A 27201-nucleotide genomic window follows, 5' to 3' on the forward strand; every position below is an offset into this window, starting at 1 on the left:
TAGCGAGATAACGCCGGAGAGCTGGTTTTGCAACTAAGTGATATTTAACGGGCAACGTTAACGACCCGTGTTCCGTGCAACGGCCGCTCATAAATATTGCAATTATCACTTCCTAAATAAGCCACGCCTTATCGATTCCACGGCCGATTACTTTAATCGTGGCCGCGTTAACCTTGCATCCAGCCGCGATACATTACGCCGGCCGGCGTGTAATATATGAAATAACCCCGGATATTCACGCAATATTCCCACGAATGGTGCCGCGATGCTGTTCTGACCGGAGCGGCGGTTCTTGACCCGCGCACTGCACCACCTGTAAAAAATCCCCACCTCTTAATGGGTATAGGAAACTGTTCCACTCTTAGCGGTGATATACAGGGTGTCGAACATGCGTGGCGAGGATACGATACGTAAATAATATTAATGTAACGGTTAATAGTTAAAGTCGGCTTTACGATCGTCTGCTGCGAGGGGCATTCGCCGTAATTATTGGCTTTCCGGGAAAATCGGTTCTTCGCGCGTGGCTTTTTGCATCATCGCGAACGTTGCTCGGCCGATTTATGACCGTACACGTGAGTGAAAGTTAAGACCCGAATCCAGGAACACCTGGGAGTCCTTTACAGGGTCTCTAGAATTCCTCTGGATCACCACTCAAACATCTCTATATTAAAACATCTCGAGATCTGTAGCTTTTCATAAATTTTCAAAACATACTATTTCTCATTATCTAAAAGCTTCTCGTAGACGTTAAATATTTAATCTCTATACTTAAGAATCTCCAAAGAATCATCGGAGACAAATATCTTCCAACTCTCTAGAAGCTTCTACGTTTCCTACAAAGATGTGTTTTACTGCAACGTTCTTCAACCTAATTATATATTATTCGACGCACAATAAAACGAACCTAAAATCGCGATAGAAAAAATTCCATTGACTCGACGAGTTGATCGCAGCATCGTATACCAGAAGAATTGTTAATAGCCCGGAGTATTCGGCGAATGGCAAAGGAGCACGCTTGCTGGCGCGCGCGTAGAGGCCCGCTCGAGAGTCACGTCGTTTGCAAAACGTTCCAGAATGAAATGGAAGTAGGTACTGGGCGGGCATTGAGTGCGGTTATACTTGTAACTTGGACGGCGACCCCGAGAGAGAAACCGCGAGTGCGGTAGTAAGAATTCCACTGTGCGCGGATGTGAATGAGCCCCGCAGCTGCTACATTCCTGTGTGCCATCGCCGCGGCACCCTTTTTCCTTTCTTTACGTTCCTCCTTCAATATTTTAGCCGAACCGTCCGCGGGGAACCGGCCCGTCAGATTTTTCCCCGGCCTCCGTCCAACCGGCGGTGCAAATTTTTCGTCGGCTTCGCCCTTGCACGCCGCCGGCGAACAGCAGTTTCGGTAATCGTTTCAACGCGTCCGTACCGTTTTCGATAGCCGCCCCGATAGGCGAGTGTTTATTGACGCGCGAATAACCGCGCTGCACCGCCGCGTCGTTCCTCGTCGCTTTATTTCCGAGTTGTCACGCAGAAATTGCCGCGAACGCCGCTTCGCTGTCGAACGTACCCGTCCCGTCTTTAATAACACCGTCGTTACCCGTTACACACGCAACAAGTTGCGGAATAACGAAATGATAGATGATTCGAGTGATTGATAAGTTTATTACACGGCCCGTAGTCTTCCTTTATCTTTCCGACCGTCGTTAATGCTTCATTTCTCAAATACCGAACGCGTCGTTACTCGGGGAAATATAATATAATACGCGGCGGAGGTTCTAGGCGGAATTACCGTATGTTAATACGAGATTCTGAAGCGTTCTCGATCAATGGAGTAAGGAATGAAAATTCCACAGTCGAGGAATGCTCCCCGAGAACTATTCACGAATTTCCCGGAGGTGGAACCGTATTGTTGGCGTAGGCTCGCGGTTGATCGCTCTGTTTGGATAATTGAAGTGTAATCCGAGCGGCTCGGGGGCAATTAACGAGCGCTATTCCAAAACGAGCACGGCGCGGGGCGAGGCCTCCGCGCTGCCAGGATGCGAGTTTCAATTCACGCGTATTTCTGGTTTACCCCGGTTCCCGCGTGTCGTCCCAATCTTTATTTCGGTTCTCACGTTTCGCCGGCACGTATGCACGGGACCGCGGGACACACGAACGCTGGCGCGTGCGCCGAAATAAATATTGCATATTTCTGTACGGATGCACCGCGTCGGAACGCGGCTCATATCGGCTTACGATACCGCTGCAGCCGCGCGGCTCCCTTTCCCGCGGCTCGCTCGCGAGCGACGAGCAGCTGAAAGACAACGACGATTTAAGGGACACGCGAGATTGGCCGACGAAAGAATTGGTAATAATGAGAGATGAATTTGGGCGAACTATCCTCGCCGCTCGCATCGATCCTTCGAATAATTCTTATTTATCATTTCTATTACTCATCGAGAGCTCCATAAAGGCATTATAAATCCGCAACAATGTAAATTGGATCATTCTTCATGAATATTCCTCGTTAGCAGCGGAATCACTCATTTATCTAATGAGGAACTTACTGTTTTTTTATCAATGTTTTGAAACAGTGTTTCTCTGGAAACCTGAATCGTTCGTTACAAGCAGAGAGCAGAAAGCATTGAAAAATCTGCATGTCTCCGGCTCGCTTTTTATCCGAGCGTGTATCACACGTCATCGAATCCATTAGAATTGTTCATCTGATTTCCATCGGAGCCAGTTTTTCCTCGCCCAGTGACTCGTATGATCTGTTTTTACATCATCCATCAAACAATTATCTTCCTAGCATTAAGCGCGTGAATACAGAACAGGGGTTCTGCAAAAAAGTTGACATCTGGAGGTATTAATTAAATTGGCCGATGAATAACACTCGCAAAAGCGTGATGTCGCATTCCGTTGTGCCTCTCTCACGCGCCCGCGTGTCCGCCGGATAATTTCTTTCGACCGGATTGGCCTGGATGCGCCTGACGCGCGCGAGCGTCACCCTTTGTTACCCCAAGATCGAAATCGTTTACACGCTCTGAAACGGGTAACTCTTCCAAGCTGCGTAACTGAAACGGGAAAAGCCTCGAAGAGTGCATTAATCAAACAAAGCTAAACTTCCTGTAAGTTATGACACAATGTGTTCAAGTATTTTAATTCACACGCTACATTGTATCTCATTACACGAAGCGATTAAAGTGTAAGCATAAGAAATCTGCATTTCTTGGATTTGAATATTTGAAAAGGTTAAAATGTTCCGCTTTTGATTCATATGTCGATCGTAAATAGCGAGTACAAGTTGCGATCGAGGCGCGACATCCGTAGCCAATGCGAGTTTAAAAAAGGAAGCGTGAGATTTCGCAGTTGGTTCGAGAAAAAGTCACGCGAACGGTCCATCGCGAGAAGAGCACGAAGAAAACGCGAAGAAAACGCTTCTCCGCGTTGCACGGCGCAACCGGCTAAGTAATGGATACCTTGATCGGTCACGCACGATTCCCCGGTATAAGTTGCCGTGCAAAAAGCGGCTCGCAGCCTCATCCTCGCGCCGATCGTCGTGGGCGTGCTGCGGCGGGGGCAACTGCGCGAATTAGAATCGCGGTTACCGAGGGGAGGAAGACGAGAGGGTCCGCGCCACGTGCATCCCGCTGTATTATTCTCGATTTTCGAGTGGCGATGCCTGCCCCCCCTCTCCCCGAGCCGTTGTGAACCAGACCACGAATCTCGTGGCTACACTCGAACTCAGAAAGAACGAGGAGAACGCGTAGACGGGCCGCGAGGGGCGCGGAGGATGGGGTTGAAGCGGAAGAGAAAGGGAACAAAGGGAGGAACTCCTGCCGTTGCGGGTCTCCACGGTGCCCTGTGACTTCATTCTCGCGGCCACGCGGCCGCAACACATACAAAATTAATTAAAGTCGGCGGTGAACCCAAGGGGCTGTTTATTGTACCTCTCCCCAGAGCGGGGAGCGCCGTAAACGGGATAGGGTGGTGGGTAGCTAGGTGGGCGCCGCTTATTGTGCCGGTCCTCCTTCTTCCCTTTCCCTTTGTTTCTTCACCGGCTTGCCTCTTCCTCTTTCTGGCATCCCTTCCCCGCGATTCCTACGCACTCCTCTTCCTCCTTCGCCACCCCTTTCGGCGCCGCTCGCTTCCGATCTCTCGCGCTCGAGTCGACAGCGAGCGCAGCGGCCGCTCAAGTGGCGAGCAAACCTCGCCTTGTTAGGAATTAATCACTTTCTAGGCGGGGCGGCGGGCGAGGGGGACACGGACAAGGCACCGCCGGCATCTTCAAGCGTTATTTTAATTGTGAGCAAATTAGCGGGATGAAGCGTTGCGATCGGAAATGCCTGGACGGGATTCCGACGCCACCGGGTATCGGTACAGTGACCGATGGTTAATGATCGTAGATGGTAATTCAGCGTTTCCTCGAGCCGGATGAAAAATAAGAAGCGGCCGGTGCCCGGTTCTGCAACTTGTTCTACGTTTGGTCAACATTGTGGTTTTTGCGTTGTCTTCGTTTAATCCCCGCTTGCGTTCGTTAATGCGCGCCTCGCAGCCTCTTCTTGCCATCCGAGCATCCCTCGGAGTCCGAGCGCGAGTCGCTTTTTGCCGCAATTATCCGTGATATAGGTGTAATTACTTATTCCGCGGTGCGTCCGAGCCTTTTCTAATCTATTTTTAATACGATCCTGTTCTACCCTTCCTCATTCTTCGGCTATTTTTCATTTTACCTGCGCGCGCCGCGGCGATGCTCGCCAAGCACGGGCGAGCATTTGGAATGCAAATCGTGTATCATTCGCCTGCATGAATTCTGAGCGGTATTAATATCGCTGTAACGGTCATTCTTTATTGCGAATAAGTGATATACGTTCCCCTCAATCAATTACATATTCTTACGTCGAAAGTAATAAAATCCCCTAGACAGTAACTGCGCTTCTCGAGCGGACGAGTCCGCTTTTTTCCCCCCTCCGGCGCGCTCCACATGGAAACGCAATATTCCCCGGCACAAAAACCCCTTTAGATCATCCTCGAAAATTTCCCGTACGACCGGCTTCTCGAACCGTCCTAGTCGACCGTGCGCCGAACGATTTCCGCGAAGCGAATCCCGCGCCGCTCACAATCACGGCCGGGTTCGATGAAAGAATCGCCGGATGATTGCTCGGCCGTGACGTTTCCAACGGTGTCCGTCGACGTTCGTTGACGCGCCGGTAAACCAATCGAGGTGTCGAAGTGGCGCGGCGCGACAGTGCCGACGACTGGAGGAACGCCGTCGACGAAGGAGAAGGATCCTCTCGAGGAGCGTTGACGTCGGGAGCGGACACGGCGACGGGACAAAGATGAAAAAAGGTGGATGGAGGTCGCCCGCTGAAAAGAGTCTAGATCCGTGGACGGATCGGTGCGCGAAGGAGGCGAAAGGAAAGGGACGAGAGAAAGCTCGGACGGTGGAGGAAAAAACTAAATAAGAAAAGAAAGCAGGGCGGAGTCGGGGGAAACGCGGGAAAGCCGTGACGAAAAGGTGGAGCGGCGAGTCGGTCGCTCGGCTGCCGGAGGTGACGGGGTTGCTTCGGCCGCGTCCCGACGTCCCCCAGTCCCGAGGGAGGCTCGTCCGTCGTTTCGCGTACGTATCCTCGCAGAGAGATCCCTCCTCCCCCGGCGAGGAGATAAGAAGCCGAAGACAATAATCCCACTGACAGTCGGCTCATCGTCGCGGCTTATTTCGGCGACGTGCGTCCGAGCTTTGAGCCGTTAAGAGGAACATGCTCCTCGATGTCTGCTGTCAACCGTGGCCGTCGCGGTTTAATGCCGTTAATGCCCCCGGTCCGAGTGCTGCGTCGCGGCTCCGATGCGATTCAGACGGCCGCGGTTCGATCGAATAAAAGAACTTCCTCGTGCGGAGCGGCCCGAGGAAACATAAAGACCGGCATTGTGGGCGCACGAGTCGTTTGACGCGCGATCGTCCGGGGATACTTCAGACGGGATTTGTCTTATTGTTCTTGGACGTTGTCGGAGGAGACGTTATGTAGGCCATTGCTCGTTGACGAGGGTAATCCTTGTCGTTTCGGATTCACCCGCGGAGTTGGATTACCGATTTTATCGGGCTCGCCTCTCGCGAAACGGAATACCGTTGTAATCGCGTCGCCAGATACGTCACGAGCATTGTTGTAGACTTTGGTACACTGTCTGAAACCTGAACACATTAGATCCTATGGAAATAGAGATACTCTGTCGATACTCTCTATGAAATTAAAGGGATGGACAAAATTGTTACTATTTAACTATGGAAGGGCAATCTATTATAGACACTCGACACTACCAAGATTCAGCGCAAGCCGTCCACGAAGACGTGTAAACATTTTCCGGTCCGCGAGCGATATCCTCCCGCTGACGGCGCCGATTTCGCGCGCGAGCATCGCTCGAGCACGTTCGCTATCGCCCGCGGTATTCGTGTCAGTTCGCGTGGATGAGGAACGCGCCGCCGAGAATCGTAAAAGATAAGAGAACGCGGCGAGCGGTCGGACACCGAGCGGTGTATAGTTTAAGGCGATGAAACGGCCGCTTATAAAGTATTCCCCGGTGCTGTTAACGTCGCTCTCTCTATTTGGCGTACGCGTCCACCGTACGATAACTCTATTTGCCCACGGTGTGGTCTGTTACTGCTGCGAACGCGTCGTGGCCGTTCCTCTACCGTTAGCCCGCGCGCCAGCGTCCGGAGCTCTTCGTGCACGCGGATCAGCCGAAGTAGAAGTATCCGTTTCCAGTGACACGCCAGCGACGAATCAGGGATTTCGGGGCCGTAGAGGCGGCCCGTAAATTTCCGGGAGCGTAAATATTATCTCGTGCCACGTTCGCTCATTTAGCGCTTGCGTCCCCGTTCCGTAGACCAATGGGATTCGCGTTGGACCCGCGGAAGAACCGTTTCTTTCTAGAGTTCCCAGTTGATAGGAAATATTATTCTAGCGATATCGAATATTATATTCCATTTTAAATATCGAATACGAAACGTCGAACTGCTTCTCACCGTTTTAATCTTGTCTTCCGTGCGTTGCAGTTTGGAAGCTGATCTCGCGCTAGAAATAGCTATCCTATATAGAAGAGTTAATTAGTAATTTCCTATATGCTCGACGCTGGTTACACATCCGATCGCTCGAGGAACGTCTGGCGACGAACATTACAATCGGTCGCCGATGACGCGATACGAAAATGAGACAAAGTCGTCTTTGTGACGGACACCCCGTCAGAGGCGGCGCGCGAGTGTGCGATGGAACGAAGCAGGCCGTTCGATCCGGTAATATTGTAGTCGACACCGCGCGAAAGGGGATTATTAATATTAGCCGGTTTCGAGAAACCGTGCGGTGGTTCCAGCACAGCGGTGATCGGGCAATTTGTTTATTCGCCGATGGGGAATATCAAAAGGACTAGAGCCGGCGGAATAGATAATAAACATCGGCCAATAAAGCCGCCCGAAAATATCCCCGTTGCAACGTATCCGGCAGTTCGCGCGTGTGCCCGCGTTTTCTGTGATCTATGATTATGGATTCCGCGATGTCGATACCAAACGTATAGCTTTTGAGGCGCGCGGGCGCGCTGCCGGCTCAGACGGGCGCGCGCTCTCCTCCGCCGCCTCCGCCCCCGCTTCTCGGAAGAAGGACCAAGGGAAGCCCACTCCGTTTGTATTTCGAGCGGGCGTTTACGTATCGGCCCGATTGAACGGTTCCTTTGTTACCCCAAGATCGGGAATCGTTTACACGCCGTGAAACAAGTAACTCTTCCAAGCCGCGGAACAGTTCCCGATTGAAAATGGAATCTTTCGAAACCTTTGACACTGGAAAAACCTCGAAGGTTGTATCAATCGAACGAAGTTCGAAACTTCCTGAAAATTACGACATAAATTGTTCAAGTATTATAATTTACATGTCACATTGTATATCATTACACGAAACGATTAAAGTGTAATTATAAAAAAATATGCCTTTCTCGAATTGAAATATTTATAAAGGTTAAAATGCTTCTGATCTATTTGTCGATCGTAATTAACAAACACAAATTGCGATCAAGGTGCGACATCGATAACCGATGCGAGTTTAAAAAAGGGTGGCGTAATATTTCGCAGTCGGTTCGGAAAAAAGTCACGCGAACGGTCTGTCGCGCGAAGACCACGACGGCGGCGACGATGAAGGGTTTCGAAGAGAATGATTCGTCAGAAATTCGCCAGAGATTTGGTGTCTCGGGCAAATAGACGAATCGGGGAGAAAGGGGGTGGCTCTTCTTTTCAGCGAGTCCCGTTGCTCCCGGGCTGAAGAATATCGCGCTCGATGGCCCGGTGGACCTTCCTGGCAATAACGCGCGGCGATCCACTACTCTTCTTCCCGTGGAAAAGCCGCGCAACGAAAATACCGCTTCCGGTTGCCCCAGATTCCGCATTCACAAGTTTCATTGCAGCGGGCCGCGCGCGGCCAGCGGATCCCGTTCAAAGCGGTCCATAATTTATGTATCCCTGCGGCCACCCCTGTCGTGTCGTCGAATTCTGGCCGTCACTCTTTTAAAATTCCATTAAGAGCGCAGCCCGTCCGCGCGGCGAGCGCGCGCTCCTCTTTGTCGTTTCTCTCCGCGTTGTTGCCGGTTGCATATTTCACGCGGTCGGGATTCGTTCGAGTTTCACGGATCGATTCGCCGTCAATTTTTCAAACCGGGGAATCTTCCTACGCGGCCGGATCGCCGCGGAATCGCCGGCGAGGAACGCAGCGCGCCGCGCCGCGCCGAAGCGACTCGACAACCCTGCGCACGGAGCCGGCTTGTATTAAAGCCACTGTTGGGTTCGGCCGTCGTAATTTTAGACAGTGCCACAGTGACAGTCTTTATAACGCACGTGAAGTATGAACCACTTCCGGTGGATCTACGTCATCCTGCATGTCCCCTTGCACTCCAGTGGCTCCGATTCTAAATCTAGATTCAAATTTCCGTGGCCTTTAGCCTTCGTCTTTCGTTACCCTGCTGCTCGCGACAAAGGACCGGCGACGTTTCATTCAATTTTCATCACTCGCCGGACCCCCTTATTCATCCCCGTTGACGCCACCATCTCCGATCCGCCAATTAATGGAACTATTCTTGAAGAATTATTCGCCGATGCCGAAACATTAACGACCGAATCGTCACCGTTGAATTCATTGCTTTCAAACGTTCGTATAAATATCCACCTCGGATGTTTTATCTCTCGATCCCTTTAGAAATAACCCTTCTAACCATTCGAAATAACCAAGTTCGTTGACCTTCGCTTATTAAAAAATCCCTCGCACGTACTAACGTTCGCTACCGTTTTCCAACGTTTCGTACCGCTGACGCAAGGATATTTTACATTTCAATGAATCATCTTCCATCGCGACAGTAATGGGGAAAGAAAAACCGTATTAGAAGATCCTTCGCAACCCCTGTTCCGATTTCCTCCGCGACGCGACCGCCGAACGGGGGGTTGGAAATCAATCGCGTTCGAAGCACCGGAAGCGGTCGGGTTTCCCCGCGGGACGTGCGGCGGCGCGGCGTCCTGCCGACCGGCACCGGTTTCGTGGATTCTGATCGAAACAGCGGCGAGAGATAACCGGCTGAAGAGCGATTATGGGAGTAGGTATGTTTCAGTAATTGCGTAGCTAAGTTTAGGCGGTGCAGTTGGCGTCAATGCGCGGATGCATATTCAGAACGGGGCTCCTCATATTCTTATGCTCTCACTTACTGAACCGCGGCGTCGCGTGTGGATGTGAATGTGAATGGAACTTGCTGGCAGCCCGCCTGTTTATATTTAGCCACTGTGGGCGGTATAGCTGTCATGGATACGTATCATCGGCATAACTGAACTTTGCAAATGAATAATGAAGTTCCATTGGCTCCGCGATTATTATTATTATTATCGCGGGCGCGCCGGTTAGAATGGTTCCCGAAATTGCCCGGCCGTTTATTGTCCCCGGCCCCGGGGGGACATTGTTCGCGTTCCCGAGGCGCCGTTCTAGCCGGCGACGAATCTGTTAATGAACGCAGGCCCGCCATTCTTCCCTCCCTCCCCTCGCGACGATAAAAATGTCCACCGCTGCGTACGAGCCAGCTACGTTCGCGCGCGCACGCACGCACGCAACGCCGCGTTCGTCGGCCACGCGCGAGCAAAATGACAACGGGTTCGACGGACAAGAAAAATTGACGGAAATGAAAGACGAGGAAATAAACGGGGGGGGGGGGGAAATGGGGATAATTAATTACCTGGTTCTCTACGCCGCGATCCTTTACAAAGTTATCGCGTGTTCTTGTCCCGCGGCGCGCGGAACGACCAAGAATCGCGGCAATTAGAGAACCCGGCGAGAATAATTAACGCTAACGAGTAGATTTCCATACAGAGACTCTTTAATATGCGTGCCGATCTGATACCGATATACCGCGGAGCCGAAGGCGTGAAGGAAATGTCGGCCGAACAATGCCGCTTTAATCGAAGGATATCGATTAATTCGTTTCGCGGCGACGCGTGCTTTCCTTCGACTGGAGGGCGTGATCAACACACCGAGCTCACTGTGTTCGTACGCGGGAGATGCGATAACGCGTTGCGAACCGAGTGAACGCGACACGCGCGATTTCTTTTTCTTTCGGCGATGAATATTGAAACACTGTTCTTTTTTCATTTATCCGGATAATGGTATTGTACTTGACTCTGTTTACTCCGACCCGACCTAACGAGGCTCATTTACATCGGAACCTGACGATATCCTCCCTTAACCCTGAAGAGACCGACCGACTGATCTACATAAATTATCATTTGTATCTGATTCGGTTTTCGCTAGCACAATATCCTCATTAAGCTGGAAAACAATTCTTCAACGCCGTTCTTGAGAACACGAGCGACTCCCTTTGAATGTTCCAAGGTATTCGATCATGTTTCAGAGTAATTAATAAGCTACACGAGACAATCGCGTGTTCCTATTGAGTCATAGGCTGCGGTTTCGGCCGAGCCTCCTCGCCTCTTGCCCGCTAATTAAAAATCTTCGAGAAAAGGGGCAAACGGAGATGAAAGCTACCCTCCTTTCAGCGGGCGAGCAAACAGCGAGCCGCGCTCCACTTGTTCGTTCTGTTCTTGCGGTGGGCCCGTTATTAGAGGAAGCCGCGTGGATCGTAAATCACGCGTCGCGATCTTCCATCGAGGATCGGGGATTAATAATCGCGCGCGGAAAAGCCCGGGCAAGGGAAGAGGGACGGCGGCGCGCGTGTGCGCGTGACGTTTCAGCTGGTGCCCAGCCTGGATGAATAAACGTCTTCCTTATCGTCTAAAATAGATTTTAAACTTCAAGCATATCTGGACCGCAGCCAGGTCGTAGGGAAGTACAATGATATTAGCCGTGTTGAATTGTTACACTATCCTAGAAGCGAGCCGCGTTGAAAACCTGTCCCCTTAAATTAGTAGCACGGCTACTTACTCTGACTAATGGGCCGACTCTGGAAAAGAAGTTTCGCTAGCCGAACAAGACACGAGTCCTCCCCCTCTGACTGGTGGGGCGTGCGTTTACGGCCTAATTTTCTGTGAAGAGGATCCACGGGCACATTTTCGTTTCACTGTCAACGAGAAATTCGGCTGAGTCGCGGGCATCACCGCAGCATCTGGCAGAATTGTTACTAATACGCAGCTGTTGATAGATCGGATACTTCGGAAATTATCGTGGATCAAGCTTAACGAGAGAAGAATTGATTAGATTGAGTCACTTGTCAGTTTTCCTTCTAATTAAGCGAATCAGTTAAATGCTGCTGTTCCGGATACTTCGGCAATTGTTAATTCCATTTTCGCTGATGTTACCGATACGACAAGCATGTTGCAGGGAATCGCGGAGATCACGTTCGCCGGCGCGCAGTCCGTTTTTACGCGCATTAAATGCAAATCGTTGGAACAACGATTTCAACGATTGCAGCGGTACGATCGCCGGCGAGCGTGGGTACTCGGTTAATAAGAAAATTAATGTGCTCAGGCACGCGAATCACGCGGAATTCGCATAAGCGCGAGCAACACGCGTCGTTCCGCACTATCTGTGTTGCGCGGACGGCGAGCGAAGCACCGCACCAGCGACGATTTCAGGAAAGAAATGCTCGCGCTGAATAATCACCGGGCGTTCGGGCGATACCGGCTGGAAGCATCGATGGTATCGCGGCCGGTATCGGCCGGCAGGCGCTATAATTATTGCAACAGTGATTAGAGCTGAGGGTTCTTTCAGACTGTCGTTATCACTTTATGGCAATAACAGTCGTTTTTGTGTCTCTCACTTTCCCGTGCCGCAATGACTTCCGCCCGACGCGTTAAAACCGGCAATTAAAGTTAATGCCGCGGCTCATTCACATTTTATTACACTTTCTTGGGAACTATAATTCAAAACTGGTTCCGCGACGGTCGGGGGCGGAGAGGGAAGGGCTGGCAACTCGTGAAAATCTATTTTTCAGCGTTACCTCCGGCGAGAAGTAAATAATTATTGCATTAAGTCCCACTAGCGGGACAGCGTTTAACGCGTCCGTAAGTGAACCACGCGATACCGATCCTCCGCCGGTGTATCGTCGCGTGATCGTCGCGTATAATTTTTCAATGGACAAACGGAGAATGTTGTTATTAATCTCGTGAGCGGCAGGGTCCGTGGGGTTTCGTTAAACACTCGCGAGCGTTTAACTCTTTCAGATCGCGGACGCCGGAGGGTTCATTAATTCTAATTTATTCTCGAATCGCGGGCTCCGCGTGTGAAATTATGGTTGAATAGAGACGAAACGTCGACGTTTCGCCGGCTGCCGCCGCGGCGGAATAAAAAATCCGTTCCTTTCTACTCGACGGCGACGATTCACCTCTGCCTCTCTAATTGCTGGTACGCGGTTTTGCAGTCGTATCCTGCGCACATGACCGTCGACTCGCAGAAGCAGATCGAGATGCAGCGGCTGCAAACGGAGCACTTGAAGCGGCAGCAAGAGCACATCATGCAGCACAACATCCAGGAGCTACAGGCGCAGATGACAAAGAGCCAGCTGAGCATGTCGGGGCCGCAATCCTTGATGTTCCTGCCGTTTCTCGAACAGCTCAGAGGGGTGGCCGTGCAATCGCCTATGCCGCCACCGCCGGCCACGTCGACCGCCACCACTAACAAACATATCAATTCGATCGCTAACGTACGTAAATCACCGCAATCCCAATTCTTCCATCTCGCTTTGCCCCCCTTTCGGAATCGGTGAACTTTGATTAACGTTCGGTAACGAGGACGTGAAACATTAACGCGCGAGTCCAATCAAACGAAGGAAAAATCGAAAATAAACGAGGACGATTGAAATTCAGTTTCTTCGAGGAAACATTTCAAGCAACCAATTAGAATCAATCCTCGATGCATATTAACTGTCCAAAATCTTCCTTTCAGTTTCTGATTCATCCCCTTCCGATCGATCATGTCTCTCCTATTCGTTGGCCAAGCGTGCCGCGGCTATTATTCCTACGAATACCGAAACAGTGGCCCGCCGCGATCAACCTGATCTCTTAATCTCGATCAGAGCGCCTCCCGAAAATAACTATGATCAGCGTGTAATTCCCCGGGCAGCAAGGTTTTGATAGCGCGATGTCACCGTGGCAATTTGTCCCACGCGTAATTCACGGCCGCTCGAAAATAACGGGCGAAGATGACGGCCGCGAAAAATACACGTACGACGGCGATGTTACAGATGATCAGCAGCCACCGGGAAGGTCCGAGCTGGGCGACGGCGCATCTGGCGCAGATGACCACGCAGATGGAGAAGGAACCGTCGCCGACGCCAATCTCGTCCGCGGTCGCGCCCACCGCGCCGCCCCTTCAGGACCTCGACGCGCCTCTGAACCTCACCAAGCCGAAGTCCTCGTCTTCGGGAGCCACGGCGTCCTCGTCCTCGCCGGGGAGCGACTCCCATTCGACCGGGGCAGGAAGCAGCGGCCAACAGGAGCAACCGTTGGCCGCGACCGTTCCGAAACTCTTTCCACCTGGGCTACCAATGTCGCGGAACTACTTGACGACGCTTCCGTACGCGGGCCTGCCGCCTCATCTTAGCTCCCTTTCCTCTACGAGTAAGTGAAACCCTGGTTGAATCGGTTCACGCTGGGTTTACATTTTTCGTACAGTTTGTTCTGTTGTTCTTAGGTAAATTGATGTTCGCTTGTGTACCGATACAGTTGTGACGGATCAAGACGATTAACACGTTGACTGCTACGAATTTCAAAGCTTTGTGTATTCCTTATTCTCTTGTAGCAAGGAACAGTCACTTATTATTTGGCATCGCAATGCTTACGTTACACTGTTATCTAGTTATTAACGCTATTAAACACTTCCATTCGATAATTACTTAACAAATTATAATTGTTTTATATTAACGTGTTCATATAGATAGCAAAAGATTTATCTAGGAGTAGATACTTTCCCAAATGTGAATTCTACATTAGCGCTAATAGAACCTCTCGTAAAGTGGTACTTCTTGATTAAAATAAATAGTAGACACTTCTTGGAACCGGTACTTGATCCATTGCACGATGTCGAATTTTCCGAAAATCGTGGATAAGATTAATATCGCTTTATAGAATGCTAATGAATACATTTGACGGGGAAATGTTTGAATAATTTATTTTCTTATTACTACAGTGACGAGAATAACGTCTCTTAAGCACAAAGTAAGTGAATAGATGTCAGGTCTGAATTAGAATCTCGATGGATCCGTTGCGTCAGGAACATTAATTTATCGTGTAGCAACCGAAACTGTTGGAAAAGCCGAGCTAGTCTAAAGTTCACCGGAGTAGATATGATTTAATTTTACTAGGTACGATTGAACGGTATCGTTAATTAGTAATAAGTCGAGATAAATACTGTGACCCAGGTTCGATTACTCCGCGTTGGGGTATCATTCCAGCTTCGCGTGCAGCGTACAACGTTGCAGCGTGGTTCCCCTGCGACTGGTCCGAGCCGCGGTAACCGGTTGTTTGGACGCAGAAATTGTAATAATTTTAATAATCGAAGGCGCACGATCTCGCGAGGAATTTCAATTGGCCAAATGAAAACGCACTGTCGGGCAGGGTTCTCCCCGTCGTCGAGCCGCGGCGTCGCGTCGTGGCCTTTTCGGGCGGCGAGCACCACCGCCGCGACTCGTCAAAAAATCCGATCAATAGGCCATAGAATATACACTGGGCCGGATATCTGACACAAACGGTTAATTATCTAGGAGGGAGGGGGGGGGGGAGGAGGGAACGCGTGCGTTTACCCGATTGTCCGGCACGTTTTTTCGTTTCTTTGTTAGAAAACCTGTTCTCCCCATCGTGTCCGGCTTTTTGCCTGTCTAGTTATAAGAGCACAATCAACGACGCGTAACGCGATTCCGAGATAAGGACCGGTGTCCGCGGATCGTCGAAAAAACAAGCCCGCGGAATCCTCCGGCGGCTGTCATTGTAATATCCGAGGCGGCGGACGCGAGACGCGTGATCATCGGCCCATGTCCGTGGTTACGCGGCGACGCCGTTGCCTCGCGAGAGAGTGTGCAGCCTCCGTTCGCCAGATGCATTCCTATTTCATCGTCACGAGTTATCTCGACGAATCGTGTTACAGTGGGCAAGGTGATGGCCAAAGACGAGGCCGTTGGACCGGGTGGTTCTGTGGCGGCCGCAGCGGTCGCTGCCGTCGAGAAGCATTTCGCGATGCACGGGATTTATGGTCTGCCACCGAGCGCAGGTGCGATGCCGCCGTCACCTCAAACTCAACGACCGATCAAGCATTCTGGTTCCCGGGAGGAGGCATCGCAGGAGGAGCAAGACTATCTCTCGACGCCTCACAGTAAATACATTATTATCTCCTTCTCTGTTCCCCGTGTGTCACGCTATCTCTCTCTCACACGCACACTCTACGGCGTCTCTTTCTCTTCTCTTATTGTCCCTGATCGGTGGTTGGTCGTTCGAGTCGCCTCCGAGTTAACTGTAAACCCGAACGGGTCGCGTTTCTTCACCCATCCGCCGCAACCAGTTCTCTATATAAATTCTTAACGAGCGAACTTCCATTTAATACGCGCCGCGTTCCGATCGTTCCCCGATAATTTCTTCTGGCCGATTCTTTCTTCCGCCCCCACCCCCGTTCGGCCGGCACGGACACGCCGGGCCGTCCGCTGCGCGACAATTTCTAACGAACCATGATATTCTGAAATTACAGTGTGGCGGGAGCCGGGTTACAAGGTACCGGAAGACATAACGGAAAAAGGTAAGCACGTCTTCCAGCGCGGCGTCCCCCACCGTCGGGCTGACGTTACGCTTTTGTTCCCCCGAGCGCCGGCCGATGCTCGCGGAAATCGGATTCGCTTCTCACGGGGGAGCGTCGCGGTCTCCTCCCTCGGTGGGCTAATGTTTCCTCTCTCCGTGTGTTTAGCGAAAATGGTGAGACAGCAGAAAAGGGAGAGCGAGAACAAGCCACATATCAAGCGGCCTATGAACGCGTTCATGGTGTGGGCCAAGGACGAGCGTAGGAAAATATTGAAGGCGTGCCCGGATATGCACAATTCGAACATATCCAAAATACTCGGTAAGCATCTACCTTGCAATCCACCTATTAACCCTGTACTCTGCACAGTCTCGTGATCATAATTTCGGATTAAACCTAAACGTCGCCATTGAAATATCAACAACTACGATAATAACCCGCACGTAGCCCTAAATGGTAGCGCAAGAGGTTAACGCATTCATCGAGTCAATTGCGCTCGGCTACCCCGAAAGAAGATAATCGCAACGATCGCGATTCCCACGTTCAAATTCTATGAACTATTCTCCGGCTTTCAGGTGCTCGGTGGAAAGCGATGTCCAATTCCGAGAAACAGCCATACTACGAGGAGCAGTCCCGATTGTCGAAGCTGCATATGGAGAAGCACCCGGACTACAGGTACCGGCCGCGGCCGAAGCGCACCTGCATCGTGGACGGCAAGAAGATGCGGATCTCCGAGTACAAGTCGCTGATGCGGCAACGACGGCAGGAAATGAGGCAGCTCTGGTGTCGCGACAGCGGGGCAGAGATGGGATTCCTCTCGCCGGTCGGCTCGGACATGAGCTCGCAACACCACCCGGGATCGGGTGCCGGTCCATCGGGGAGGCCGTCGGTGTCGCCGCCCGCGACGATGCTGAACGGCGGCGCGGCCGGTCCCAGCTCCGATCATCCGTCGTTCTACTACCCGCAGGACAGCCTGTCGCCGTCCGACATGATGAACTTCTCGCCGGAGAATTCCGGATCCATCGGCGGCTACGACGCCAGTCCGCGGCACCACGACGAAGATTGAACCGCGGCTCCGGGTCAGCCGCCATGGCCGCCCGGAGCTTCATCGTCCACAGCAGCTTCAACGTCCAGACTCGGCCACGAGTTGTTCTGGTAACTGCACGCGTCCCCGAAGACAGTTCTCGGTCCACGGGTTGAGACCCGATGGACGGACCAGGTACACTGTGCCGGAGTAGACGCGATACGACCGCCCACGCGAACGTGAAAGTCGTCGAAGGAGGAACGTTCTCGAAGAGTGACACCGAGCGTTCCGAAGCCTCGCTCGTGAGGTTGTGATATAACGATTTATTTCTGTGCCATCGTACGTACGACACGCGGACCCTCTCCCGCGGAATTGGAGCGGCCAGCGCCGTTTCCTGGACCCGCCGTCGTTGTCGTCCGTCTTCTTGCGGTCGCTCAATCCGGTACACGTATCGACGTTCCGGACGTGTCCTCGGATGATCGAGGTGCACGAGGGCTTCTTGGGACGATACCGATTGAAGCTTCGAGGAACGCCCGGGGAACGTGGGATTCGATAGGCGAGGCTCGATGATGACTTCGCCGGCGGGAAGGTTGATAAGGGACACGAGCGACCGGTCGAGACGAAGCGGACCGTGTCCAACGTGGCGACGCGCGCGGTGCATTCTCTGTTCTGTGTAATCAAAAGCCGCGAGTGAAGCGACGGAGTCCGCGAACCGATGATACGGTCTGATAGGTACTTTTCTAGATGCGCCGGGATGCACGCACGAGTACTCGGGCTCGGGGTGAAATGTCGGCGACAACCGCGCACACCTCTCGGGTGTTCGAATGGAAGCGCGAGCATAGGATTATACATAAATAAATGAATAAATAAATAAATAAAAACGAAATATATATATATATATGTATATATATACATACAGTTATGTATATATATGTATATATATACACATACCTGATTTTTCGTAAGACTGCCATGTGTGTCACGTGTGAGCAGGCGAATGGATTCGACGCAGTCACCGATCGGACTCGGCCCTGACATCGCGTCTCGACGCCGCGTTTGATACATCGCGAGACGATCGTGACACGTATATGTTTACATATATACATGTATGTGCGAGGTACGGTGCGCGGCCAAAAAGTCTTGTTCCTATTCCTTCTAGTGTGTGTGTGTGCGTGTGTCCAGCGACACGGTACCTCCGCTCGGCCGTGTCGGGGGATCGAGAAGCGAAGAGAAGAAAAGAAGCTGATCCGTTCTATATCGCATCTTCACCAAGCGTGGCGCGCGTATCCCGGCTCGTACACGCGGGACACGCGTTTCACATCGTTCTAAATCCAGCGGTCCTTTTTTCCGTATTATCACGCAATCACTTATTAACCGGTTATTAGCACGAGGACCGGGATATAGGGGGCAGGGGGAAAAACAGAGGGCACAAACAGCGAGAGGAAACGGGTGGTAACTCTGTCACGCGATTCTCCTGACCGCCATGTTGGCCGCTTCGTTCGATCTGAGATCACTTGATAGTACTTATAGTATTTTCGTCGTTAATTTATTCACCGTAATCGCAACGAGCGGTTCGCGAAGTCGGTTGGTCGCTCGAGATCGTCTTGAACCCCCTGTCCGATCCGTCTTCATAGAAACCGGAAGCGTCTGACGCGAATGCTGGCCGGAGGAAACGATACGGAGCGACCAATAGAATTCGCCACGACAGCGGAGCCGCGACAGAGCGGACGATCGAACGGGAACGCGATTGTTGGAACACGAAGAAGAGAATTTTTCAAAAGATAACCAGAAACAATGGAGAGCCGTGGTGGTGGGATACACGAGCGAGAATGATTCGGGGAACGGGAATGGATGGGGGCACGCGCGACGTCAATTTTTTAGTACAATGTTGCTGTAAGAAGGGTGGAAAATTACGGGGAGAAGGGAATTAGCGTTATTTATTGAAAACGATGCGTGTGAAACGGGAACGATCAAATTCTAATGAGACGTTGTGTTTTGTTTTTCGGGTATCCGGAGCACTGTTACGTTTTATCCCATTTTTTGTCGAGTTGCGTTTCGCAGTAGAGCGCCTGCGGATGATGGAAAGGTTAAGTCGATGGAAACTTATCCTGCGAACATGTTCACTGTATTGGCTCGGTGCTAGGGTGACAAGGGGGGCGAGCACCGATATCGCAATAACGACTTTGTAGCTAGGGCGTGTAAATGTCTCGTGGTTCGAGAGAACGTGTATCGGAAATCGGACGGCAAAGATTGGGGAGCTCGATGTGATAATATTTATGTGCCAAATAGCGTTTTCGCGGACCGGTGGCTGCTTGAGTACGGAGAGAGAGAGAGAGGAAGAGAGCGTGAGTGAGGGAGAGAAAGAAAAGAAAAAAAGAGAGGACGAGTGAGAGGCAGAGAGTATGAGAGCACGGCCATCCGGTTCCGGGTCGCGGCGGAAGTTGGCTCGACGTGAAAAACACGGAAACTTTTACGTCTCTCCTTTTTCACCGTTTCTTTTTGTTATTTATATATTGTAATCAGTGCAATTCTATACAAGGTACCTAATATAATTTTATAAAGAGAGCCAGTATCCTCGATGCATCTGCGCCCGTGTTTCGGGCCGGTTCGGGTTCAAATACCGCGGCCGGCGGCAGATACGATAGCTTAATGTTGATATAATAATTTATTTTATGTATATACAATGGATTTGTACAATTGTGTCGGCGGTATTCATCGATCAGAACGGCCCGATGCAAGAGAACGTGTCAAATACTATTAATGTACAGTGTAACTATATTGTGATGTATCCGCGTAGCGACATTATATGATGTAATTACCCCACGAGGACACCGTAGATTTAACGATGTTAAAATTGCGATTTGCATATTCTTATTTTCATGGTCATTATTATGTCTATTATTATCCTTAATATTATTACTACTGTCATCAGTTTTATTTAGTACTATTATTATCACTATTCTTACAATTACTTCTCTCTTTTCTTTCTGTTTCTTTTCTTTTTTCTGTTTTTTTTTCTTTTCTTTTTTTTTTTTAAACGTTTATCCTTATTACGCATAGCAATAGAGGTTGTACGTGCCAGTTCAGACGACGTCGACGACGACGCGAAGTTCGTTGATCGTTTGCGCACTCGAATACTCAAATTTCCGCGTCGTGTCGTTCACGCAATACGCAATCGGACACTTTACTCACGCTCGCATTGTGTTCAACGATAGAAAGAAAAAAAAAAACGCTTCCTCGGAAACTGGAAACACATATTTACACCGGAAATTCCTGCATCTCCACGAAATCGGACGCCTTACCTGTGTTTCTCCTTTTCCTTCTTCGCCAGTTTGATCCCTCGATGATCAGTTGCTCAGACGTATTCGTCCCGCCAGCGAAATAGTAACGATAAATTAATTATAATCGAGCCGAAGGGAGAATCAACTTTGAATGCTTCTCGCTGTCATACCGATGGACCTTCCATTCGATTCAATAAAAGTTCTTGTAAACAGAAAATAAATTCACGAGATTGAACACCAGATATCGACCTACTTTGAACAGTAACGCATACAAAATAACCCCGTCTAACATTCGGAATGGCGGAAATAACGGCAGACCGAAAGTTTTATCGTTTCCCTCCATCTTGCGCTTCCGTCGAATTGATCCTTTCTTCGACTCGATGTAAATACTTCGAGTATTTCTAACGAAAAATGTATCGTTTCCATTTGTGCCATATCTTTCTAATCATCGAAAAACAATTCGCATCTATTCAGTTTTTTCCTCTCTTTCCATTCGTAATGCAAATCACTGGAAAATTCGGAAGAATCGCGTACGTAGTTAAACTCGGCTCGTGTCTCCCTCGTTCCAAGTTTTTCTTTTTTGTCCATTCGAAATTTACCCAGCGCGGTGTTTAGGAATAATTTCAGTTCTGCATTCCATGGATTGCGATCCAGTTAATCGTTGAGACGAAAGATCAACGGTTCCCTTTCGTTTCCGTGAAATTCTATCTCTCACTCCGCCCCCTCCCCCCTTTCCCTCCCCAACCCTTTGTTCTCCTAATTTCTTTTCGCCTTTTTTTCCCTTGATTTTTCGTTTTCTTCTCGTAGAAACAAAACGTTTCGTGATAATCTCGACGCACTCGCTGTGCAAGTTGATCGGCTCTTAAGAAATGCAACCAGCGCGAATGCGAACTGTACGAATAGTAAATTGTAAAACGACTACATAAACTAATATTATAGTATATTTAACGTAACAAGCAAAAAAATGGTGAACACTAACATCCAATCTCAATATTCCAAGAATTCACTTCATTTACATGTACGTTGTTGTTAATGGTATGAACAAAAAAAAAAAAAATATAATAAAATAACGCTTTACCGAAATTCAATCTTAGTTTTAGGTATACAACGTTATTTCTAGAAGAAACTTGTATGTACGTGCCGTGTACATAGTTATCCATTACGGTGAACATGAGGGAGGAACAAAAGAAAAAGAGAAAGAAAGAGAAGTGCGCGCGCGTCTGTGTGTTTGCGTGAGTGTAAGCGATCGAGCGAAAGAGGGAGGGAGAAAAAGGGAATATAAAAATCAGTCAGATGCATGTTTGAATGCGATTACATTCTCGCGGTCATCTTATCACTACCGCCGGCAGACCGTAGTACACATTATTAATTGGTGTCAATAGCGTACAATCAAAATATTGTATATTTAAGATCGGTGAATCTTTACTGTTAACGGTATCTATTTTCAATTTCCATCATTGATAAGTATTCGCGTACGGAGAACTCCGTTTCCGGTCGCGGTAGTGTTAAGACGATCGTAAAACAAGCATATAATAGGAACAAAGGGAAAATCATACTTGGAAGTAAAGCATACAATGGTAGCGACACACCAAAAATGATGTTAGCAATCATTCTGTAAGAGAATTACGTTTTTTAGATAATTGTAATAGTATTTGCAGAGTTCGACTTATTTACTGATCCATAAGGCACCTTAAGCTGGCTGTGATTCATAACTCTAACGATTTGTTTCTAATCCACTAACACACATTGTTCATACTGCATACATCAAAATGTATAATTAATACGGAAGCATCGACAGTGCAACGTTCAGCGGTGTGTGTACTCCAAGATCATTTTCCCTCATAGATAGCGACATCAAATGCACTGTATCACATAGAGAGCAGCACTATTATAAACATAGATATATGATTATATTTATTATAATAATTTGAGAGTTAGGTATTCTTTGTTGTTTGTATTTTACAAGCGTAACCATTATTATACATAAATAAATAACTATATAAATGAACGAAATCTCCATGTGTCCATTATTTCGTGGTCTCTCGAACGTATTCGGTCGTAGTGGATAATAAATTGTGTTTACGAGCGTATATTCAAAATAAGATCTTTATTCAATGATAATGTAAATACATTGTTAGTAGAAAAAGAGTATCGTCTATTTGTAATTCAGTCACGCCCAGTTTCTTAATTGTATTTTGAACCTTTTCCAGCTGCTGTTTTTCAGACGGCGTCATAAGTTCGGCGATCTATAAAAAGTTCAAAAATAATGAATCGTTGTTATAATCATAATAATAATACAGGTATGCATACCTCCGCCAATTGTTCTTCAGTAGCACCATGTTCCTTTAAATTACTTGTTAAAGTTTGCATTCGTAATTGTTTGTCTATCATTCGCTTATTACTGGTCATCTCATACTCCCGTCTGCGCATAGTATTGTACAATGCATGGTAACAATGTTCCACCTCCATACGAACGACTAGATTTAAATCAATGTGAAACAAGAAAAACATTTTCATTATCGCAGCCGATACTCCGGGCTTTCTTATTTCCTGCATCTGCAAGTAATTTTCTTGCAGCAGTGTGTATGTTAAATGTTTCGCCTCTTTCGCTGGAATCATGGCTAATTGTTGAATTTGTTCAATCTCAATAAACTTCCTATCGCGCACTAACCTGAGGAATATAGACATTAATTTAACTAGAAGTTTTATAAAGTGTAGAAATGTATGTAACTAAACTACTAGGTTATAATATACCTAAAAATTCTAGCTGCTTTTGAACCAAATCTCTCCATTACAATATTCTCTAGTGTAGCCCATGCTAATTGATTGAAAGCTTCCTTCATATTAACGCTATATTGGCCCCCTCCAGAATCACCAACTCGCTTTAAAAATTGACTAGTATCTTTCTCTAAAATAAAACGTTTGTCAAGTACAATGTGATATCCCACATAATACCTAAATATTTTACAAAATGTTACATATACACTTATGGTTCATACCAATGAGACGTAAATATTGATCAAGATGTTGAGTGAGTAGCGGATAATTAATCTTTCTAACTGCCTCTTTTATCTCTGTAAGAGGTATTGGATTGGAAGTATCTGCCCACGAAGCTGTTCGTAAATACATAAGAAACAATAGTTGTCTCATCAACTCTGCTGCATTTTCGTCCAGTCTATTACGCATAGCTGATATAATAATTTGATCCCTATAGATTATATCGCACATTCCTTACATGTCTTGTATTTCTTGAAATTTTTATCAACCTTACCTAAAGTCCTGTGTAAAACGATCAAAATTGACTTTCCAATAAATTTTATTGTCCCCAGGATCTCCAGTGCCTCCATCAATTTGTTTACTAATTACAGACAACTTAAGATCTGGCATATTAAAATCTGGTTTCTCATTGGTTGATTCCTCAGGTATTTCTGAGTAGAAACTCCTCATTAAAAACTGATTTTTAACTAGCAATTCAAACTTTTCCTTTAACACTGGAACTGATCCTTGCAAGTTGGCTAAAGTAAATTATTAAGTAAATTGAATTCATGAACAAAATCTATAAACCTTTCCATTACAATAATGATATTAATAACTGAAGCTCACATACAAGGTGATTGTTCAATTCTTTTATATGTTTTCACAATTACTTCAGAAGCCGTAATGTACCCATTTTTTAATACTTCTTCTAACATCATTTCTGCTTCATCCCCACAAACTGTTTTTACAAAAAACATATACCTATTCAAAGTAAAACAGCTAGTATATAAAAATATCATTGTGTAAAGGACAATTATTATAATGTATTATAAAACAGCTGCTACCTTGAATATCTAAGGATCATTATGACTCTTTCATAAATTAATGAATATTCCATTCCTCTATCAGTTTGTCGAGGAGTGACAATATCATATTTTATTAAAACACATAATGCTTCTTTTATCTGAAAATAAAATCAAATTGCAATTTTATGAGTAGCTAGTTTAACGCAACTGAAATATACATTATATTAGTAAATTCCCACCTTTGCTAAAGGAAGATGAGTTGTGTGACGAATTAAACTTAATGGTTTTGTACCATATTTAATTAAATCTTCACCTACAGTCTGAACAATTTGTCCAAAGTGTTCCAATAAGATAGCGGAACACAATTTTCTACACATTGTCGACATGTTAATATAAAATTCATACAAAATTCTAGTATAAATAATTTAATACATTTAAATGCACAATCTGAAATATGGTATACACATTAAACATTATTTAAACATATTATATGATTGTTTACTTCCATAACCTCGTAAAAGGTTATAAAAATGAACAAAAATCATACCTTTATGACATTGATGTAGTGTTCTTTATATTACTTAAAAAGTATACTTTACAAATTATTTACACTCTTTTATTACACATTTTCACATAATAAATTAATTGCATTCACATTTGAACTTATGAAATTGAAGTCCACGCGATTACATAGAAAGTACTATAACTTCTAGTAACCAAACAATCATAGTGAATTATGTTGTAAACGGCGCTTAAGACTATCATAAGATATTTAAAATTTTCAACGCTGAAATGTTGAAAATACATTTGCAATAGTTATTAGAAACGTGTTTGAATGAGAATTTGAAACTTTATAATGTTAGTTCTTCTGTAATTGTATAATTAATTAATATAATGTTGTGTAACCCTTCCGCTGTTTCTTAGAAACACTTCATAAGGTTCGTTAGCTATCATTACTTGTAAACGCGTGCTTCATGCAATTCCGAAAAAGGTAAAATCATCGAACGCTTCGAAGAGAGCGTAATATAAACGATAGCGATCGTGTAGAAGGGATCCATTGTTCTCAATAAATTCATAAAGCGTACAAAGTATATATTAAAGTTTGCGGCACCGTGGATTTAGAACTTCCGGCGGAACAGCATTGTCGCAGATGATCACGTGATCGAAGATCGAGTTCTTCGTTTGTGGCCACGAGGTTTTGTGGTGAAAATTAAGTTTACCGGGTGGAAAAGGCCCTATATTTTTGTATTTATACAAAAATGCCCTCCAGCAATCCCTTGCCACCCAAAGAAAATGCCTTGTTTAAGCGAATTCTGGTGAGTAACGTGCAATCAAAATACTCTGTTTTGGACCCCACTCTCCGGCTAATAGGAGTATTCATCATGCTCTAATGATGAAGCACTCTTCGAAAAACTACAAAAAACTCACTGGCAACCGTGAATTGCAAAAGATTCGCGGCTGTTGCGAATAAAAGTGCGATCTTCTGCACGTCGCCCGCAACGCTTGACCGTGCCAGTTTACACAACTATACAGTACTTAATTCATGAAAACATTTTATCCTGAGAAACGTAATTGTGTTTCTTGCAGAGGTGTTACGAACATAAACAATATAAAAATGGGATAAAGTTTGCAAAGCAAATTTTATCAAATCCTAAATTTAGCGAACATGGGGAGACCTTGGCAATGAAAGGTCTCACTCTGAACTGCTTAGGTCGCAAGGAAGAAGCATACGATCATGTACGGCGTGGTCTTAGGAATGATTTGCAATCACATGTTTGTTGGCACGTTTATGGACTACTACAGCGCTCAGACAAGAAATATGATGAGGCCATTAAGTGTTACAGAAATGCTCTTAAATGGGATAAGGATAATATACAGATCCTTAGGGATCTATCGCTACTTCAAATTCAAATGAGGGATCTGGAGGGCTATAAAGTAAATATCCAATACTTTGTTCTGAATATATTGGATGGATAAGAATGTTAATTTCCTGTTCTGTGGTGCCATCGTTTAACTAGCTTCAAAATGAGTTCATATAAAATTTTTTAATAAATCCGATCAAAATTCAGTATATACTATGTTTTTTTAGGACACAAGATATCAATTGTTTATGTTACGTCCTACACATCGTGCATCATGGATTGGTTTTGCTATCTCGTATCACCTTCTAAAGGATTACGAAATGGCTCTAAAAATTTTAGATACTTTTCGAAACTTCCCAATGGTATGCACTTCAATATTAAATAATTACTTGTAGTCCAATGTGAATCCTGTATTTAGAGAGAATATTTCAAGCATGCGGTATATTGATTCAAATCTAATGACATTAAGATTATAAATCATACCTAAATACATGTTATTTGTGATAGTGTATAATAGGGATATTCATAAAATGTGCAGATTTGTTATGATTACGAACACAGTGAATTGTTGTTATACCAAAACATGGTCATCCAAGAATCAGGGGAGTCTGAACAGGCACTGAAACATCTTGACAAATACAGTGATCAAATTTGTGATAAAGTTACTGTAAAAGAAACATATGGTGAGTGGAATTCTGTGCATGCTTTATTTATAAACAGTGTGAAATGTGTATTTGTTGAATATAACTATTCCCCTGCATTTAGGTAAATTAAGATTACAATTAAAACAATATGCAGAAGCAGTTGAGGTTTATAAAGAACTTTTAAATATAAATCCTGAAAATACGACATATTACACTAGGCTAGCAGAGGCTGAAAGACATGCTAAACCCGAAGAAACATTAGCTATGCTCCAAAGATATGAAGAACTGTTTCCTCGAGCTCTAGCGCCGCGACGCTTGCAATTATATTACGCCTCAGGCGATGATTTTAAAACATTAGTCGATCGGTACTTACGAAGAGGTATTTATGCTCGATATACTT

General features: G+C 46.9%; 3 protein-coding genes across 11 annotated transcripts in view; 2 read left to right on the plus strand and 1 right to left on the minus strand.

Annotated features, from left to right (window-relative positions):
* Positions 1 to 21621, plus strand: part of Sox102F (transcription factor Sox102F) — a 175196-nt gene extending 153575 nt beyond the window's left edge. For all 8 annotated transcript variants that reach the window (XM_076371292.1, XM_076371293.1, XM_076371300.1 and 5 more), the window contains 6 exons: positions 12850 to 13131; positions 13672 to 14047; positions 15570 to 15794; positions 16164 to 16211; positions 16377 to 16529; positions 16784 to 21621. In XM_076371292.1, coding sequence (XP_076227407.1) covers positions 12850 to 13131; positions 13672 to 14047; positions 15570 to 15794; positions 16164 to 16211; positions 16377 to 16529; positions 16784 to 17274 — 1575 coding nt within the window. In that variant the 3' untranslated portion in view covers positions 17275 to 21621. The remainder of the gene's footprint in view (positions 1 to 12849; positions 13132 to 13671; positions 14048 to 15569; positions 15795 to 16163; positions 16212 to 16376; positions 16530 to 16783) is intronic.
* A 980-nt stretch (positions 21622 to 22601) lies between these two features.
* Polr3C (RNA polymerase III subunit C) lies at positions 22602 to 25027 on the minus strand. Of its 2 annotated transcripts, none has more exons than XM_076371240.1 (9): positions 24843 to 25027; positions 24535 to 24742; positions 24335 to 24453; positions 24121 to 24251; positions 23785 to 24028; positions 23513 to 23688; positions 23268 to 23421; positions 22824 to 23184; positions 22602 to 22759 (listed from the first exon to the last, which is right to left on the minus strand). In XM_076371240.1, exons 2-9 carry the CDS (start codon positions 24679 to 24681, stop codon positions 22625 to 22627), a joined length of 1467 nt encoding a protein of 488 aa, XP_076227355.1. In that variant the 5' UTR covers positions 24682 to 24742; positions 24843 to 25027; the 3' UTR covers positions 22602 to 22624. The 2 variants fall into 2 exon arrangements, with proteins under 2 accessions (XP_076227355.1, XP_031838752.1); XM_031982892.2 differs by having other exon boundaries at positions 23513 to 23721; positions 24843 to 25026.
* A 207-nt stretch (positions 25028 to 25234) lies between these two features.
* Positions 25235 to 27201, plus strand: part of Naa15-16 (N-alpha-acetyltransferase 15/16) — a 47244-nt gene continuing 45277 nt past the window's right edge. Inside the window, exons 1-5 of the mRNA XM_076371238.1 lie at positions 25235 to 25611; positions 25883 to 26230; positions 26385 to 26519; positions 26696 to 26840; positions 26923 to 27180. Coding sequence (XP_076227353.1) covers positions 25555 to 25611; positions 25883 to 26230; positions 26385 to 26519; positions 26696 to 26840; positions 26923 to 27180 — 943 coding nt within the window. The 5' untranslated portion in view covers positions 25235 to 25554. The remainder of the gene's footprint in view (positions 25612 to 25882; positions 26231 to 26384; positions 26520 to 26695; positions 26841 to 26922; positions 27181 to 27201) is intronic.

This window comes from Nomia melanderi, chromosome 10, assembly GCF_051020985.1.
Source record: "Nomia melanderi isolate GNS246 chromosome 10, iyNomMela1, whole genome shotgun sequence".
NCBI lineage: Eukaryota > Metazoa > Arthropoda > Insecta > Hymenoptera > Halictidae > Nomia > Nomia melanderi.